This window comes from Filicampus tigris, chromosome 5, assembly GCF_054856515.1.
Source record: "Filicampus tigris isolate MCC_2025a chromosome 5, RoL_Ftig_1.0, whole genome shotgun sequence".
NCBI lineage: Eukaryota > Metazoa > Chordata > Actinopteri > Syngnathiformes > Syngnathidae > Filicampus > Filicampus tigris.
The window spans coordinates 9232403-9251897 of record NC_141221.1 but is presented as its reverse complement, the minus strand read 5'-3'; the positions used below and the strand labels follow the sequence as shown (position 1 = coordinate 9251897).

The 19495-nt window shown below is 42.0% G+C and overlaps 3 protein-coding genes across 4 annotated transcripts in view; 1 reads left to right on the top strand and 2 right to left on the bottom strand.

The window, feature by feature from the left end:
- The window catches only part of LOC147147184 (neurogenic locus notch homolog protein 1-like), a 73352-nt gene extending 68718 nt beyond the window's left edge, over nt 1-4634 (bottom strand). The window contains exon 1 of the mRNA XM_086029791.1: nt 4527-4634. The gene's annotated coding sequence lies outside the window, so the exon portion shown is untranslated. The remainder of the gene's footprint in view (nt 1-4526) is intronic.
- Nucleotides 4635-5418: 784 nt separating this feature from the next.
- Nucleotides 5419-11620, top strand: inpp5e (inositol polyphosphate-5-phosphatase E). The gene is made up of 9 exons (XM_086029794.1): nt 5419-6551; nt 6755-6878; nt 7210-7307; nt 7379-7623; nt 7879-7986; nt 8809-8970; nt 9094-9209; nt 9276-9412; nt 9963-11620. The coding sequence occupies exons 1-9, from the start codon at nt 5845-5847 to the stop codon at nt 10087-10089; spliced, it is 1824 nt and encodes a 607-aa protein (XP_085885920.1). The 5' UTR covers nt 5419-5844; the 3' UTR covers nt 10090-11620.
- A 1-nt stretch (nt 11621) lies between these two features.
- pmpca (peptidase, mitochondrial processing subunit alpha) lies at nt 11622-19144 on the bottom strand. Of its 2 annotated transcripts, none has more exons than XM_086029796.1 (13): nt 19023-19144; nt 17852-18054; nt 17690-17769; nt 17237-17319; nt 16867-16961; nt 16693-16793; nt 15322-15585; nt 15143-15235; nt 14376-14494; nt 13400-13490; nt 13260-13322; nt 13033-13177; nt 11622-12318 (listed from the first exon to the last, which is right to left on the bottom strand). In XM_086029796.1, the coding sequence occupies exons 1-13, from the start codon at nt 19067-19069 to the stop codon at nt 12149-12151; spliced, it is 1554 nt and encodes a 517-aa protein (XP_085885922.1). In that variant the 5' UTR covers nt 19070-19144; the 3' UTR covers nt 11622-12148. The 2 variants fall into 2 exon arrangements, with proteins under 2 accessions (XP_085885922.1, XP_085885921.1); XM_086029795.1 differs by having other exon boundaries at nt 17852-18057; nt 19023-19136.
- Between the last annotated feature and the right edge of the window lie 351 nt (nt 19145-19495).

The following is a 19495-nucleotide window of genomic DNA, read 5'->3' as shown; positions in this document are numbered from 1 at the left end:
ACCCTGACCTGAAGTAGGTTTAAAACTCTGATTTGAAACCCTGACCTAGGCTTGAAACCCCAACCTGGTCTTGAAACCCTACTTTGACACCCTAATCCTCAATTGAAAACCCAATCCTGTATTGAAACCCTAATTTGAGACCCTCACCTTGTCTTGAAACCCTAATATGAAACCTTATTGCGAAACCATAACCAAGACTTCAAAATCAACCCTGGCTAGAAACACTGCTCCATTGCTGCCTTGACAGTCCTACTTTGAAACCCTAACCTCAATGTAAATTAATCCTACTATAAAACCATAACCCATAAATTGAACACCAAATATATGTTAGCTAACATTAGCTATGTAGCTTGAAACCCGAATGCTATCTTGAATCACTACTTCATTCTTAACTTGAAATCCTACATTGAAGCCCTAACCCTACTTGGAACCCTAAATACAAACCTAAATCCAGTCTTAAAATCCTAATTTGAAGCCCTACCCTTATCTTAGACCCTATTCATTGTTTGAAACCCAAACCTAAGCTTGAAATGCTTTTTTGAAACCCTAACCCTGATTTCAGACCCTAACCTTAAACACCAAGCCTATCTCGAAACCCTACTTTAAAGGCATTCTAAATCATGCACAAGCATTTTTAGATGCACTGTCTTAACTTTCGCTGTGTATTGATTACTATGGCAAAGATAAAGAATGATATTTTCAATGGACCAGGTTTGTTTTTCTGGTGGAAAAGTGAAGGAGACTCTCAGAGCCATGATAAAAGAGGCAGGAAATAAGGCCAATCTTAAGACGCCCGTGGAGCAGATAGGGCGGAGAAGAAAGTAAGGCTCCCGCAGATCCAGCCTCAGTTGAGAGGCCTTTATCTGGCTAATGCATTGTCTTACTTGGAAAAACCTCAGGCTTGGAAGGGAAGATCCGGATTGGATCCTCCCTTCTGTGAGTAGATTAGGACTGAGTGAGCGGTCTCCCATCAGTCACTTTGCTCTTTGATGCCCCGCCAGTGGCTGGCAAACCCTGGTGGACATGATCGCAAAGAAGGGGACCGAGCCGGGTCTGACGAGAGGCTCTTCCCGAGCTCACTAATGATCTGTAAATAAACAGCTTGCTCTGTTTGATCATGGCCGCAGGTGGCTAAAGTACTCATGCTAGTCTGTACTAAAGTAAAAGTAAGCTACAGATATTTGTGTTAAAAAAAAAAAAAAAAAAAAAGACTGGTAAATGTAGAAGTACTGTTTCGACTCCATCGCTAACTCTGAAATGTAGGTAGGCAGCAAAGTAGGCTGGTAGCCACGAAGGCAGGCAGGTAAGTGGGTTAAAATAGTTTGGGGCATTTAATCATAGTTATTTGTTATTTTGTTTTGATTTTTGTTGTTTAATTTCAGTTAGTTTAATTAATTTTTTAGAGCCGGTTGGTAAGTTTTTATTCGTTTTGGTATTATTTTGAGTATTTTTTAATAATTGGAGTACAGTATTTGTTGTGTGCAAGATAAAAAAAAGTAATTCAGTACTGTGTAAAGTAAACTACAATTGTCAAACGACTGTTTGACCTTCCTTTGTCTGTACTGCCGTACAGCCATAGCGAGAGAAACACATTGAAAATGAATTCCAACAACTCATGTATGATATTAATTGACAAAGACGAAAGCAAGAGACATTCTCGCTATAATTCTAGTTACTTGTAGTTTGTTTAATAAACATACATTTTTGGGGTTTTTCGTTGACTATAATAACCTTGCTTGGTATGTAGGTAGGTAGGTAGGTACTGTAACTTGTTAGGTAGCTAGGTAGGAAGGTGCGCGTGGACAGGTTGATATATACAGTAGGTAGCTTGGTGGCTATAGTTAGCTAGCTATAGGTAGGCAGGTAGGTAGATAGGTAACTAGCTAGGTAAGAAATCAAAATATGTAGGTCGGTCGCCATCAAGGCTATAGCTAGGAAGGTAGGTAGGTAGGTAGGCAGACAGACAGGTAGGTAGGGATGTAGGTTTCTTGGCATCTAGAGAGCTACTTGTCAGCTAGGTTGGCATGTAGTTATTAGTTAGCTTGTTGGTTAGGTAGGTTGCTAGCTAAGTAAGACGCTAGGTAGGTCGGTTGCTTGGTGGCTAGTTAGGTATGAGGAAAAGTAGGAAGGTAGCTATGTAGATAGCTTGGTAGGTAGTAAAATATTGTTGGTCAGTCAGAAGCCGAAATGTGTTGTCCATTGATGTAATAATACTGTAAATAATGAGGATAAGGTTGGATTATTAATATCAAATTTCAGTCCGTTATTCCTGGGCAACACATTGTTGAGTGTTTCTGCATAATAGGGGTGAAGTTTGTTTTTGTTTATACTGCAGCTGTGTGTTCATTGATGTTGTGGAAAGGTATCTTGTGCTCTATTCACATGCATGAAGGGAGCACATCTGTTTCACACAGGATGTCCCTGAACCCCCCAAAACAATACGCATGACAGCTCTTTGAACGCAGTGCAATGTTAAACATAGAGCATCTGAAACACACCGCGGTCCCTCGACTTGTAGACAAGATGAGGCCACTTTTGACACCCTTGATGCGTGTCTCACAACCGCCGTTCGGTCCTTATCACTTGACACCGGACCAGATGAGAAAGGATGCAGAGGACAACCACTGCCACCTTCTGGCAATGGATGCAAACGGATCCCCAATGATAGAGAGGTTCACTATCAAACCAGGCTTCAAAGACTCATTTGAAACCCCAACCCTGATTTGAAAGCCTAAACTTGACTTGACTAGGGTTTTAATCTTTGGGTTTTATTTTTGAAAAAAGAGGTAGGGTTTCAAATTAGGGTTTAAAGAGGAAGTCATACCCAAACATATTTTTTTTTTTCAAGAATATGTTCAATGCAGGCACACTAGTTGTAACAAGGCATTCTGATTAATATTGCATTTGTGGAATATGAGTCAAGCAGCAAAACCTTAACTTGAAACACTAACCATTGTCTGAAACCCTCATTTTAAACCCTAACCCTGGCTTCAAACCATAGATTGAATCTCTAATAATAATTATAATTAATATAATTGGAAACCCTAACCTCTGTGTGAAACCTTAACCCAGGCCTGAATCCCAAGTGTAAACTTCACATTGAAAAACCTACACTGGCTTGAAAACTTCATTTGTAATCATATCCAAGGCTAGAAACCATAATTTGACAAAACAATTCAATCTTCACCCTGGTTTCAAACCCTATTTTGAAAACTAATTTGAAAACATAACCTTTGTTTGGAACCCTAAACCTGTTTTAAAACTTGAACAAATGTGAGAATGAAGACTATGATGGACCATCACAATAGATTCTTGTTACTTTTTGGAGCCTATTGTGACACAATGTCCACTCTGTGTCTTCTCTGTCCTCTCCTGTCGTAAAAAGACATTTCCAAAAGGTTCCTTTGACGTTTGAAGGCCAGTCAAAGATTTCTCGAGTTCAACTTTTGCCATCAACTTTAATCCACTTGTCCCACTTGGAAACAATCATTTGTGTGCTTCACCCTCATTAATTAAGCATATGTCTTCCATTTGAGATCGGGCAAAAGTGCACACAAAAGCATAATTTGCACCCAATCTGAAAGTGTAATGAGAGCGCCTGAAAGAAAAAAAAAAGACGAAATGACAAAGACGAGTCAAGACAAAGGCGGACGGAGGGATGAACAACGAGGCCTTCCTCTGAATGCAGATGATTGTGTAACGAGGGATTAAGTGCTGGATTAGGGGTCTTTATGAAGATGTTTCTGATCCTCATTAAGGACCCCGTCTCATATCGGGGCATCGATTTCCCCCCAGCATCTGCGTCCTCTGGAGGAGGAAAGATAAAGAAAAAGCGAGCTGGAGGAAGAGAAGAAGAAAGATGTGTTTCTAATAATACGCTCCTCCGAGACGTCGCTCACTCACGGGGTGGGAAGTAGAACATGACTTTTGTATTTCATCGTTTTATTTTCGCTATAATTTACTTGACTAATTACATGATTGAAGAGTAATGCATTCATCAGATGGAGACGCTTCCTGCTGTGTTTAGTATTTAATACAGAGCAGTGGCTCGATGACAAAGTGTGTACGTCTGGATTGTGTTAGAATCTTTTTAGTATTGCTTTTAGCTTTCCTTAAAATCTGGTTTGAAACCTTAACCCGGGTTTAAAGCCTAATTTGAAAACACAAATCTGATTTGAAATAATGGTTTAGAACAGTAACCCTAATGTTTGTTTGAAACTCTACTTTGAAATGTAAACCATGGCTTTAAACATAGCTACAAACCAGAGCTGGGCACTTGACCCTCCACCCTTGACCTGGGTACCCTGCCGACCGCGACCCTTACTCATAAAAATGATTCCCCCCGCCACGTTCCGCCCTCCGAACCCCCCCCCCCCCCACCCCCCCCAAAAAAAGGGTCCGTGATTGACGCTGCCACGAGAGATGCTAACGGCAGAGGCTTTTTAAGGATCATTAGCTAGCTAATTTACTATTCGAACCCGCCGTGCACATGCTTCAAAATGCGCCACTAGTATTTTATTACTTACCCAACTGAGTGTGCTTACTCCCATCGCGAGCCCCGGAGTTGGTTTTGTCGCATTGTATAATTATTTGGTTCCAACAGACCGCCAGAAGTCGCATTCAATGAGTTGTTTCTTTTCCACACTTCCCATCGTTCAAGCCTTCAAAATAAAAGCATTCCACTAAACCACTATACACAGCAGGTTTGCTACGGCGTATTTCCGAAAGTAAAAGACGCCATAAGAAGTGCATGGACTCCACCTTGATGAGATGTGATGTGTGCGTCATACTTGAGTGCTGCGCGCATCTTATTATACTCCCTGACATAAATTGTTTTGAAACAGTTAAATTCCAAGGCGGGGGCGTCACTTCAAAAAGACAGCGACAACAATGGATATCGTACCTGCTACAACCATAAAGGGACCGAGATGACTAGACTATGCATTTAATTTTATTACCAAACTAGTTTTGCTTTTGCAGCAGCAACGAGCTACGTGCTGCATCCTCTCTCTCCCCCTCTCATAATGGACCGATCAGAGCAGCAACAGTTCCTGATGGGTGCGTGGCATGTGTTGCAGACCTGTCGCCAACACAGCACAATGCGTCGGTCACGTGAATCAATGCGACAGTTGTCTCTCGCGCCGAAGTGGGAGTAGAAAGAAGGCTAAAAAGAAGCCTTTCATTGAGTAGGCTGAGATGAAATGTGGCCGCCTCGCGACCACGTCAAACGCACGAGGGCCTATTAGTGGACTAAAATCCACTTCCGGCCATGCTTAGTCCAGCCATTTCTTTTTTTTGGCAACAACTTATCTTATGGTTCGTTAGTTTCAAACAGGTTTAGGGTTCCTGGCCTAAACCTCCCCAGGAAAACTATTGTAAACCACCTCCCAATTTGCGCGCAGTTGCATGTATTTCCCCCGCCCACCATCAGGGGCGGTGCGGCGCCTCGCTGACCACGTTGCCAACTTCCTCTTGGCAACGAAGTAGCTGTTGTCAAACGTTGCTAAGGAAGTCGCCCGGCTACTTGTTATTTGTAATCTAGACGCTCCGGGGGGCGATAAAACAACGGTAAACGGTGCTGTAAATTTCAATTTTATTATATTTCAATGACAGATAAACGACAGCGAGAATGTATTTAGTGCCTTTGACAATGTGTCTCGTGTGTATATTCGGCGTATGCTGAGTTAGTTTAGCGAGGACCGTCCGAGCCTAGCCGCTTTGCTATCCAGCCAAGTGTCGTTAGCCACAGATGTATCCTAATAAGTTACATAATATTTTATTTGTTTCAAGTTAGATGATGAAACAGGCCGTCATTTTAAAAATAATCTTGGAATCGAGCCAAGGATGACGGAGAACGGAGACGGCGAGAGGCCGGGCAACCGCAGCCCGGTGACGGTCGCCAGTGACGCTCGAGCGCCCAAGGCCCTCTCGGTGGACCACAAAATGTGCAAGGAGTTGAACAACGCCCTCAAACTGCAACAGGCTGCGCGAAACGCGGCGGGGGACAGCCCGTACCAGCCTCGGCCGCCCTCCCTGCCCAGCAAATGGAAAGGCAGGAAGATGCCGGAGGAGAGCGTCCGCGCCCGAAGGCTGAGATCCAGCCAGGAGAGCTTGAGCGACCCGGTGGGCTCGTCCACGGACTCACTCAAGGAATTGGGTTCACCAACGAGCGAGCCCAGCGTGGCGCCCCGCGGGTTGTTCCGGAAGAGAGGCAGCAGCCTGTCCGATTGCGAGCGCAGCCCGGTTGCCGAGCCGCGCAGCGACTGCCCGGAGCTTCGGCTGCGGTTTTCCAGGGTGCGCCTGTCGCCGGTGCAGCCCAGCTCGGCGCCGCTGCCCGCCCTGCGGCACAACTTCGTGTCGGCCACGCTGAGGGCCACTAATAGGATTGACAAGGATTGCTCGGATTACGGCGCCAGGAGGAGCGCCGAGAGGCTGCTGCTGCACAGGAACCTGAGCGAGAGCGATGCCGGTTCGGATAGCCTGTCCGTCAACTCCATGAGGTCCACCAGCAGCGTTTTGAGCCCCATCAAACCGCAGGAAGTCAGAAACAGGTAAGCTGCATCAGTAGAAGGCAGCACAAACAAATCGATGTTAGTCTCTGTACTTCCCGCATACCAGTATTCACTCTTGTGTACTCACCGACACCAAGTGCCCGATACCACCATTTAAGTTGTTTATCCCTGCAGTCAAACATAACTTAACTGTCATACAATTATAAACAAAGACGTGAGTACGTGTGTGTGGTGTCTTTTAGGAGCTTTCTGGAGGGTGGAGGGCTGGGCAGCGGTGCCCTGCTGGGAGTGGAGGAGCTCCAGCGCTACTTCCCCGACCGGAGGCTCGGAGTCTATGTGGTCACATGGAACATGCAGGGGGAGAAGGTACTATGACGATTTTTGTCAACATTACGTTGGCGTGAACGTCACTAAACTTCAAAGAATGTGTGTGTGTATATCTCTCTGTGGGGGGTGTGTGTCTCTTTGTATATGCGTGTTATCTTTGTGTGTTGAGTGCCTGCCTCTATGTATGCATGAGTGTTACTCTCGTCTGTGCGTGTGTGTCCCTGTCTATGTTGTGTTTCACTTTTTGTGTTTGTTTCTGTCTTTTTCTGTATGTGTGCATGCATGTGGTGTCTGTGTTTGTCTGTCCATGTGCTGCGTGGTGTGTGTGTTTTTGTTTTGTGTTTATGTTTGTTGTCCCCCCCCCCCCCAGAGCCTCCCGCCCAACCTAGACGACCTCCTCCTTCCGACTGACGCAGAATTTGCACAAGATTTTTACATTATCGGAGTGCAGGAAGGATGCCCTGACAGGTACTCAGCTATGATCTATCAAGTTGCTCTGTGCATCACACACCCGCGCGCGCGCGCGTGTGTGCGCGTAGGAGGGAGTGGGAGACACGCCTCCAGGAGTCTCTGGGTCCACACTACGTCATGCTGTATGCGGCGTCCCACGGCGTCCTGTACCTCAGCGCCTTCATCCGCAGAGACCTGATCTGGTTCTGCTCCGAGGTGGAGCACGCCACCGTCACCACCAGGATCATCTCGCAGATCAAGACCAAAGGGGCCGTGGCCGTGGCCTTCACCTTCTTCGGCACATCCTTCCTCTTCATCACGTCGCACTTCACCTGTAAGCGTCAAAAGGCGGACTTCAGAAGACACCGTCTTGTCACATTTTAGCTTCATTGGAAGGCTCTAAATTGTAGCTAGGAATTCTTATTTGTCTAAATGTGCCCTGCGATTGGCTGGCGACCAGTCCAGGGCTTCCCCTGCCTCTCACTTAGTCATCTGGTCTGGACTCCATCCCACCCAAGACCCTAGTGAGGATAAGCGGTCTAGAAAATAGATGGATCACGCTGACGCGTTGTGACGAAATGTCTTCCAGCCGGAGATGCCAAAGTGTACGAGAGGATCTTGGACTACAACAAGATAGTGGAGGCGTTGGCGCTTCCCAAGGGACTCCCGGATACCAACCCCTACCGATCCACGTCGTGTAAGGAAGGGGTTCTCAAACCGGGGGGCTGTAGTTTGGGTGTCGACAGAATTGCAATAAAACTATGCTGTATCATTTAAAAAAAAAAAAGGGACCAGTGTACCACTAAGACAAACATAATACATACATATGATATTCCGTAATGAACCAATTACTCCTCCTTACCTTCGCTTTGAACCTAGCCTTCACTATTTGTCAATTTGTTCTCAGGCCAAAGCCGTCCAATATAAAAGTAGTGCTTGGGCACTTGTGGCATTTTGGTGCCAAGGAACTATCTTAAAGTGAGGGGAGGAGCTTCTAATAGGTCAAAGCCATGTCTAATATAAAAGCAGTGCTTTGCTGCCATCTTGTAGCATTTGCCTGCAATTCCAAACCTTAGTAGGGGAGGACTAATTACGCGTGGATTTTTGCTATTCATGGTTCACTAATCCCATTGAATTATTTGTTCATTGATTTATTGTCAATTGAACAAAACTTTTACAGGTATAAATATATATTGTGTTACATTAGTGGGTAGTTATAATAAAATTAACGATAAATGACAACATTTCCTAAAGAGGTTGAATGATTATTATTACCATTATTTTCCATAACATCTGGACTTTTACACTTTGAAAAAATATTATCATTGCTATGGTGATCATCGTAATAATCCATCCATAATAAAGTAACATTATTATTTTAGCATCATCTGTGAATGACTTGTTCCCTCTCTCCATCTCAAAAGTTTGTTTTTCATGTACATCAATTAATGATGAATGTGCAAGGTTTTATATTTGTTTCAACATTTGAGCGTTGTGCCTCTGTCTGTGTGTCACTTAGCTGATGTCACCACAAGGTTCGACCAGGTCTTCTGGTTCGGGGACTTCAACTTCCGTCTCGGTCACGAGCGGGCTGGCGTGGAGAATATCATCCAGAGCACGTCCGGGGACGACATGGACGCCTTGATGGAGTACGACCAACTATCCAAGGAGATGAAAGACGGTACGTGTTCATGGTTTTCTTGGTAGAAGGTACCAAGAGTTTGATGGAGAAATAGAAAAAGTTATTTTTCTTAGATTTGTTTCCACAGAATGAAAGCGAATGCATACGGTCTGGTTTTTCCAGGTTCTATCTTCAAAGGCTTCCAGGAGGCCGGCATCCACTTCCTGCCCACGTACAAGTTCGACATTGGCAGCGACGTGTACGACACCAGCGCCAAACAGAGAACACCATCGTACACCGTAAGAAGCACAACCGCCGTCAACTCCCAACAGTACAAAACAGAATGTGTTTGTGTGCTTCTCCAGGACAGGATATTGTTCCGGACCAGGTACGCAGATGACATCCACGTGCTCAAATATGCCAGCTGCTCCAGCATCAAGACCTCGGACCACCGGCCCGTCATCGGCATCTACCACGTCAAACTGAAGGCGGGCCGAGACACGTGGGTACCATTATGACGCTTTCTGATTGATGGAAAAGTAGTTGGATAGAAAGAAAGATAGGTATCCATGATTATTGGCACCCCCGGTTAAAATGACGAAAGCCCGTTTAAAAATAGAGGCGGACCGGCCTATAGGCGGGTAGTATTTTTTTCCCTACCAAAAAAGACGAATGACGGATGACAGAAGGGTACCCACGCTGCAGACTGATGACGAATAACGGGCGCTCAATTTTTTGGGGCCAATTCTGGGTAGATGGAAAGACACAATATGCAGGTAAATACGCAGCAGGGTATAGAAGTACTGCTTTTTGTTGGTTAGAAATATAGTACAGAAGTAGGTTAGTGATGCACATATAAGTGGCTATACTGTACATCATGGTAGGCAAATGGATAGGTACAGTATAGTTGTAAAATTTCCCCACTGTGGGATCAATAAAGGCATTCTTATTCTTAAAACATTACAATTTACAACTGGACCATTCATAATCCAAAATCCAGATTTGGTCAACTAATTCTGTGTTGTAAGCGCGCCCATGTGTCTGTTGTGCAGCATTCCATTGGGAGCCGGCCAGTTTGACCGCAGCCTGTACCTGGAGGGCATCAAGAGGCGGATCAGCAGGGAGCTGAAAATAAGGGAAGCCATGAAGAACCAAAGCAGCGTGTGCGCCATCTCGTGAAATACACCTGAAACCACAGCCGGTACCTCAGCGCCACCTACTGGTCAGAACAGGGAGCATTCGAGGGCGGGAACCTCGACATATCCATAATTCCAACGTCAGTATTAACGTAATGCCTTGTGACATTTTTAGAGGAACTAGTACAGTACTAAAGACGTGTTATTTTTAGATGCCATTGGAAAGAATGGAGATTATTTTGTTTTTCATTTATCATGATGAGCAGCTGCTACATTTCCATCTTTTCATTTCAAGGATTTTGTGAGTGGTCCTAACCAGATGCCTTATATCAGTGGTTCTCAAATTGGGGGTCTGCAAAATAATTTGAGAAATGATGCGGGATCATTAGAAAAAAAAAGTGCATACCTTTGTAGCATTAGCCTAAAAGCATAATTGTCCAAGTCATTTTTTTAACAGTTTTGGAAAACACGCAAAAAAAGAGCTCCACAAATTCAACAAAAAAGAAAAGTCCTGTTGCTTAAATTCAGCTATGACCTGGAAGATTGAAAAGCTAAACGTACATTATGAAAAAACAATTCATAGCAAACACATTGATATTATGGTGGGTCAGGACGTTAAAAGTGACTACGGACCCAACCAATTAATCGGCCAATATTAGCTCTTTTAAAAGTGGATGGGTTTTTTTTCTACACATTAACACATTGCGAAATAAGACAAAGATCATGACATTCAAACATTCCCACCAGCAAATTTTCTCTGTTGTAAAGTTAAATATTAAAGGACAAAATATTGTAAAACTGTCAAATATTCTGCCTGAAATATACATATTTACTGTTGGAAGCATTGAGAAGTTATTTTATATATTTTTAAAAATAATTGGTCGATTAATCGATCACATTTTTTTCTGCCAAATAACAGCATCATCACCCTATAAAAATCTATTTCTGTCGGTCCCTGAAAAGGACATTATGCTTATAACGCTATTAGACTAATGATGTGGGGAATCATTCGGTTGTTAGTCGTATTCTATACACAAAATTATAGCATGTTATTAAAAAAATATCACAAATATATATTTGTTCTGTTGGGGGGGGCAGAATGGATAAATGTCATTTCCATTAATCTCAATGGGACTATCGCGTAAGGATTACAACAAAATACATCTTTTTTTCTTGATAAATTATTTTTCTTTTAAAAAATGACTCTTTATTCTAAGAGTTTTGTATTTTATCCAGACAAAATTAGGTGTTTGATGGGTAAAAAAAATACTGAAAAATCCAACTTTATTCTGCTAACATTCCCCTTTTCCCTCTCTAAAAAAATTGAATTTGTTGTAACAGTTTATTTGGCATTGAGATTAATGGGTCCTTAAACATTTCTCTCATGAACCGATAAAATTTGAGAACCCCTGCCTTTATATCACTTGTATTACTATTGTAACTTGTCTATGTACTGAAACTCTTTGTCCTCTGTCCTTTTTCCATGAAAAAGTAAAAAAAAGTGCCTGTTTGAATCTCCTCAGGATCTGGTTTCTACAGAAGCACTATAATAAACTTTTTTTTTTTAAAAAAGCCTCAAGGGGAAAATGTTGCTTTTATTAACAGTTGACATCCACTTTTTAGTCGGCGCTAAAAAGGCAGCATCTTACCCGAAACGTCCATTAGACAGCCATACAAAGTGTTCTTCGTTCGTACATTTAACATTTTTTTCACCGCTTCAGTGAATTGACAGTGCTTATGTTGATTATTCACAGGCACGGCACTACACCGGGGCTAGGGGGTGCTATAGCCCCATCAGAAATCTGTGTAGCCCGTTAAGGCCCTCCTGCTTTGTATTTCACATTCTAAAATATGTATTCATTTAATAACATTTAAAAACAATAAGTTCGCAATTATCCATTCCGATTTTGGCATTGCCCTGTGGAAATTTGTTTATAATTTTTTAATATTCTTTGGCCAACCCCCACATGATGCACAGAGAAAGAATAAATACTAGCATGTATTACAGGTGACTTACTGTCGACTCCAGGTATTAGTCCGCACCCGAAGAGTTCAGTGTGAGTGTCCGTTTTGTTTATTTACATGATTTTGTTTTTGTTTTTTTATCGGAAAAGGCGGTAGGTGCGCGGCAGCCGCCCGTCTTTGCTGGACAGGGCGGACTGGATGTGCTCGTAGGACGGCAACTCTGTCAGGTCCCCCAGCGCCGCCACGGCTGGCTTGCTGCGCAGCATCTTGGCCGTCACTCGCTTGATGTCGTCCGCCTTCACCTCACCTATGATGGCACCCCAAAAACGCCACACTCAAACAATCATGGAGGAGCTCATTTTTGCATAGAGGCCAAGACCAATCCGATGTTGGTCAACTGTGACGACGCTTACCCACTGTGGCGTCGGGCCGACTGTCGGCACGTCGCTCTGGCAAAAAATACACCGCAACGACAGACAGCGACGCTGACCAATAAAGTACCTTCTGCGCATGCGTGAGATGTAATACCCCTCCATACCATCGGCGACGGTCGCCGTCCGCAACAAGCGCAACCCCCTACCCACCACCTGTCGACAATTACGTTTTTACTGTTTTCTCAATTGTCTCTCTAAATGGTTTTAATAAATTCTTTGGAATTTCATTTTAGCTGATTTTTTAAAAAAGTATTTAAAACAAATATTTGTATTGATTTCATTCACTTTTAACTCAAATGAAAAACATTTAACTACATTTTCCCCCAAATTATATTACTTATACCTATAAAAATTCACTTCCAGAACAATGTCTGATTCTTAATATTTTTACAATTATGGCAGGAACATTATAGCAGAACTTATATATAAATGGACTTTTACTCTGGGTGTATAATTTTTTTAAAATCTTTTTTTATTTAAGATTTTTAAATTTGTGTAGAATGTTCTCATTTTTAGTCGATTTTTTTCCCCCTCATCTTTATTTAACTTGAAAAAAATACATACATATTTTCCCTCCTTCTACTCACTTATGAGGGCGCAGAGCTCATGCGGCAGCTTCCTCTTGCCCGTGGAGAGCACCTGGCGGCCGACATCCTCGAAGATGACAGGTCGGGCCTCCAGGTTCATCATCAGCATGGACTTGAGCTGCGTCTTGGCGCGCTCCAACTCCATCTGGACTCCCGCACCCAAATAAAACAGCATACATGAATTCATTTAATAAAACCACCAACACGAGCCCAAGCGGTGCACCGACCTCTCCTGCCGTTCCTGCCATCTGAATAAACTCCCGCGTTATAATCTCCACCATTTCGCGAACCTGTGCGTGCGAGTAGAAGTCATGCGTATGAACGGAACGGGTTCCATCTGTGACATTGTCGGTAAATCGGCGGTGACCTGTCGGGGGTCGGCGCTGGCGTGGATGCACAGCAGGCCGCTATCCTCATAGCTGTGGTGGTAGGACGTGGCATTGTACATCCAATGATGCCTTTGGGAAACGCATGACGAACACAACACAAAATATAGGCACAGTTAATACCAACAGTTTGAAGATGGAGTGTTTCCATGCTAGGTCGTGGTTCACCGGTGACCACGCTATATTTGGTGTATAGCATATCGCTAAGTCACATTTTGGTGAATTTCATATTTTTTCACAAGTCTTTACTATTGGTGAGTCCACACACATGGGTGTTATTTTTACACGTTATTGACCAATCTAAAGTGTCGAAAAAGGTTTGCTCTCTTTCACTATTCAATGCTAAAATGGTTGAACAAGCTTGCCATTTTTGGGGTCTCCCAAAAAGTGAGCATTTTTTTGATCACCAAACATAGAAAACAATTTTAAAAACAAAATAAAACAATGAAAAACAAACACAAGCACACACAGAGAAACAACAGACGAAAACACATCACAAAAACAAGAAAATACACTTAAACATAAAGAGAAAAACAAAACTAAAAAGTACTAAACAAATGAAGCAACAAAACACAAACACCAACAAAAAAATTAGGAAAAACAGTGAAGCACAAAACACCAAAAACTAATCAAGCACAAAAACCAACAAAACACCCCCCAAAATATGAAAGTTAAAAAAAAACACAAACATTTAAACAAAAACCAACCAAAAAGCGCCAAAATAAATATAATAAAACAAAAGAAAAACACAAACATCAACAAAACTAAAATAAAAACAGCAACCCCCATCATCAAAACCCAAAAAGCGAACAAAAATGCAGAGATACCACCTAAATACATACGTAAAACAAAACAAAACCAAAAATGTGTTTTTGTGGTACATATCTCCTGGTCTGTTGTGTAAAGTTTTTTTCCTCCCCATCTTTTTGTGCCTAAATGAATGAAAGTTTATGGTACCTGTTGAGAACATTGAGGTAGAGGCGCGTGAACATGCCTTTGCCAGGTCCGCCCGCTGAGAAAGACCCGCCGCCGCCCATCATCATGTTGAGCACGGCCAACGGGATGAAGTCGTCCTCCTGGACAGAGACACACACGATCAAAAACAGACACAAGCTCCCGCAATCCAAAAAACAAAACAAAACAAAAAAACAACACAAATATTCAATACAAAAACAACAAAAATCGAATTAACCACAAACACAAGTGACAAAAATACAAAACTAAAAATGAAAGTTACAAAAAAGGAAAATAAACCAAACAAACACGAAAAACAAAAGCAAAACAAAATGAACACTAAAAACTACACAAATCAAGCCAAAACCTACCTAGAAAAAAAAAATCAAAACGTAAACGCACAAAGACGACAAAAACAGAAATAAAAAAACACATTACATGAAATTAAAAAAAAATGTTAAGAAAGAACTACAAATAAAATAAACAAAATGCAAATGCAAAAAAGAACAAAACCAAAAAGAAAAAAAAAATACACAAAAGTGAAACAAAAACACATAAAACATTAAAAATGACAAAAAAGTACCAAGCCCCCACCAAAAAAATCAAAAACACTAAATCAAATAAAAGCATGAAAAAAAATACAAAAAACAACACACACAAAAATCCTAGCACCAAAAACAAAAGCTGACAAAAAAAGGTCAAATCTGACAAATACAAAAACAAATCAATAAGACACAATATAATGATAATAGTGATGAAAGTGGCGGCACCAGGAAGGAGCAGGTCTCCAGTCCGATCATGATGTGCGTGAGTTCAGGTATCGGCGTCGGTCCAAGGCTCACGTCCGACATGTCCTTCTCCATCTGAAACATTCAAACGGTACTCATCGTTCATTTTACACACCCATCCCCAAACCGCTGGCCAGCTGAGAAAGCGTGACGCAAGTTACCTTGACAATGCCTCCCGTGTACTGCGCCACGGAGCGGTCGACGGGGGCCGGCGCGGCGTCGCCCCACACGGGCCGGACGCCCAGCAGGTAGCGGCGGGCGCACGCCACCAACCGCTCATGCTCCACACCCACGCCGGCCAATACCATACGCTCGGGCCGGTAGTAGCCCGACAGGTAGCCATGAAGCACCGCCTTGTCGATTTTGTCCACATTGTGCGGCGGACAGAAGCGCGGAAGTCCCACCGTGTTGCCTCGGTACGCCGCCTACGACCACACGCACACGTTTCAGAATGTTACACCGGAGGGCACTGTGCACTGAAAGCATTCACAAATAAGCTTGTTGTACATAACGCTCTTTCTTACTGTATTTCATAACGTCTAAATCCCGTTTTAAAAGCAGTAATGAGACTTAGAAACATGCAGAAAAACAACAACCATACAAAACAGGGTAAAAAATAAATATACAAACCAAAGCAAAAACACTAATAACTAAAACGAAAACTAAAACGAACCCAATAACGTACAAAAAACTGAAAAAACCCCCCCACAAATACAAACAAGATACAAAAAATAGCCACGCACAGAAAATATAACTGCACAGAAACCAACACCCTATAACAAAACACAAAAATATCAGAAAGTAAAAAAAAAAACATTAAAAAAAAAAAGATACAACGAAAAAACGAAAAAAAACCCCAAACAAATCAGGGTGTCCCACGCCTACTGCTCGATGACAGCTGGGATAGGCTCCAGCATGACCGCGAGGAGGATAAGCGGTGTCGATAATGGATGGATGGATGGAAAAAAGAAACCAACACTCAAGCCACAAAATCTATCACACAAACAACAACAAAAACCATCACAGAGAACACAAAAAGCACACAAACTCCCCCAAAACAAACAAATTCCAACTCAGGACCAACAAAACGTACAAATAAGCCCGCAAACATACAAAAAGCACAGAAGAACACAGAAAAAATAAAACCAACAACACTCAAACCAACAAAACGTCACACAAAAAACAACCACAACAACAAAATCACACAGCAAACCACAAAAAGCGCACAAACTGCCCAAAACATACAAAACCCCACAGAAAGCAAAACCCCCCCACAGAAAAAAAAAAAAAAAAAAAAAAACTGAAACCAACTTGAGAAGAAATAAAGCAATTCATATCAAAAAGAGCCAACAAACAAAAAACACACACACAAAAACCTATATGTAATGTAACGTAATGAACATGTATTCATTGTGCTCGTGAAAGGAGTTACGAGAAGGAGCTGCACGCATTCCCAGACTCATTATGTTGGAGCTCGTAGAAACAAGAATTCCTTGTTTGACAGTGGGAAAAAAAATGAACGGCGGACTCACGGCATGAATCATCTCAGTGAGTAACGGCTCGGGGTCCGGCCGCATGTTTAGATCCTCCAGCTCGAAGCGAACCGCCATCCTGGTCATCTCCATCTCCTCGTCTGGACGCAAACGACGCGGCGTCAGAAACGCCGCCTCCCGATTGGCCGAGATCTTACCGGGCGGCGGACTCACCCAGCAGGCGAGGCTGCAGGACGGCGTCGGCCAGGAGGCTCACCACCGTGTCCAGACCCTTCACCTCGGCAGACACCGCATACATCGTGGTGTCCCTGACCACAACCGATAACATCCATGTGAAGATCACTTAGCATAAAAACTTCACCAAAAAAAAAAAAACACAATCAAAAAACATGAAACATATCACACACAAAAATAAATATAAAGATGCACAAAAAACACACTAAAACATAAAATAAACACAAAAATTCATCAACAACAACTTTTCTCATAAAAGTCTTGATCTAGCCTTTTTTTTTAACATGAAATTATCTTCTTTTTTTCACGATAATTTGAAGAGTCGTCCGCATAGTATTTGTGACGATACCTGGACGTTTGACAGTCACAAATCCCTCCGTGTTTCTCCAGCGTGAGCAGAATCTCGTCTTTGCTGCCGTACTGAGCTGTGGACTACAAAGATGGCCACGGTTAGATACGAAAATGACGACGGCAGCCGAAAGTCAACGTCGGTGACACCTCAGGACAACGCCATCTTTATGAAGACGCTCGATTGCCATTGACAGTCGGTAAGGTATTTAATTAACGGCATAAAACCACCTAAGAGAATAATTGAATTTACTCGCTGATGAAAAACGTCAATATGATTGAGACGCTTCATGTAAATTACCCAACAAGCAGTTCATCTTCAAAGCTCCTCTCGCAAGCACATTGCATACAGGTGTTGGAGCAAATGACTTTCAATCATTTTTGTGTGACAAAACCATGATAGTGCCCCCCCCAAAAAAATCAAAACGTATCAAAACGAAAGAAAAGTGCTTACAGAAAAAGCAAGTTTTTCCAAGAAGTGAGCTATTCCACTGGGGTACTTTGCTTCATGTCTGGATCCGGAGTTGACTAATACTAGAAGAAAAAAAACAACATATTGTTTCGTTAAAATGAGTCACTGGAAACACGTGATTATCATTTGAAAGTGGTCACTTACTTCCAACGGTGCAGAATTGCCCAAACTTGTTTTGCGAGGCAACTTTGAGGCCATTTTCTAACGTGGTGATCCTGGTTTCGTACTTTTCCTGGCCGTCCACAGACGCAAAGACGGGCTTGGGGATACCGGGCAGTGGCGAACACAGCGAGATGTTGGGGTAGCCTCCCCCACTGCTGTACTTCCTATATGCCGCTATGCCAAACCTGCTGGGAAAGTTCACACAAAATTATGACATCACATATTTTTTTTTCATGGGTCGTCATTCCCCTGAAAAACTTTATTCATGTCTATTACACATTTTTACAAAAGTAATTCTCAATATTTGCCCAATTTTTAATAACACTTTTTCTTATAAAATAATTCACAAAATGTTACTTTAAATTCTCCATGTTTACCCCTTTGCATCAAACTGCTAATGAATTTTCAGGAATTTCAACTTTTTAATTGCACTTTTCTCCAGGTAAATTATGACTAGTCTCACAATGTTACAACTTTCTTTCCTTCACGTAATTCACAATACTTACCACATATTCAGTTGCATGTTTTACTGCATTATTCATATATTACAACTTCTTTGAAAAAAAGCAAATTTATTCTAACACTTCTGAATTTTAAATTGCATTTTTTAAATTTTATTCAGACAGCATTCCCAATTATTTCACAAAAAATGAAACCGAAAGAACTTCAACTTTTGTTTTGTTTATTGCCAATGAAATTCTGCCATTAGTCAGTCACAATATTAACCATTTACCTTGAAAAAAAGACTTCCTATAAATATTTACCACTTTTTGATTGCATTTTCGAAGGTGCTGTACATTATTATTAATGACGTTGAGCATTAAGCGTTAAGATTATCTCAACATACACACTAAAGATTCATTATTTATACCCCAGCAAATTTCGTTGGACACTCAGCTATATTTAAATGTATATTGTCTTCATTTATGAGCGTTAAAAAAGCAATCTGGGGTAGTAACAGCATAGCAACACTGCTGTAAATTAGCATAATGCTAACTCTCGAAGCTCACGCTGCACGACCGTAAAAGTTACATATCCGGCAAGTCAGACGACGACAATACAATTGCTTCACAAATTGTGTCGCTACACGCGTCTACATGTAATGCAGCCACATTTATTGGTGTTTAGGGTTTTTAACAACGCAGTTTGTTACCGCTGAACACGATTCCAGGTTCGACACCGGGACATGTAAGCCGCCATCTTGACTTCACCGAAAGAGGTAACGGAACTCTGACCCGGAAGAGGTTCGGTGAAGTACTTCTGGTATGACACCAACCCAAAAATTGTATTAAATAGTAATTTCTCTTCTTGATTTAAATTATGACGTTTACAATAATGAATTCAATATGGACATGAATCATTATATATTTTCTTTATAGTTCAATAATTATTGAATTAAAAAAAAAAATTAAAAAAGAGGGGAATTTCTCAATTGCTCAAAAGTAGATGTTTTACTTGGGATGGAAGTTGAATCATTACTTTTGCCTCTACCAGAGTCTTTTTTACACAAGTTTACATTTAATTGGTGGGCTGGCAGGCAGTTCAGAGACACAAGTCACACAACTATTTGTAAAAAGTTATTTTCATTTGGCCCTTAAGCCCAAACTAAACAATTGATTCTCACCT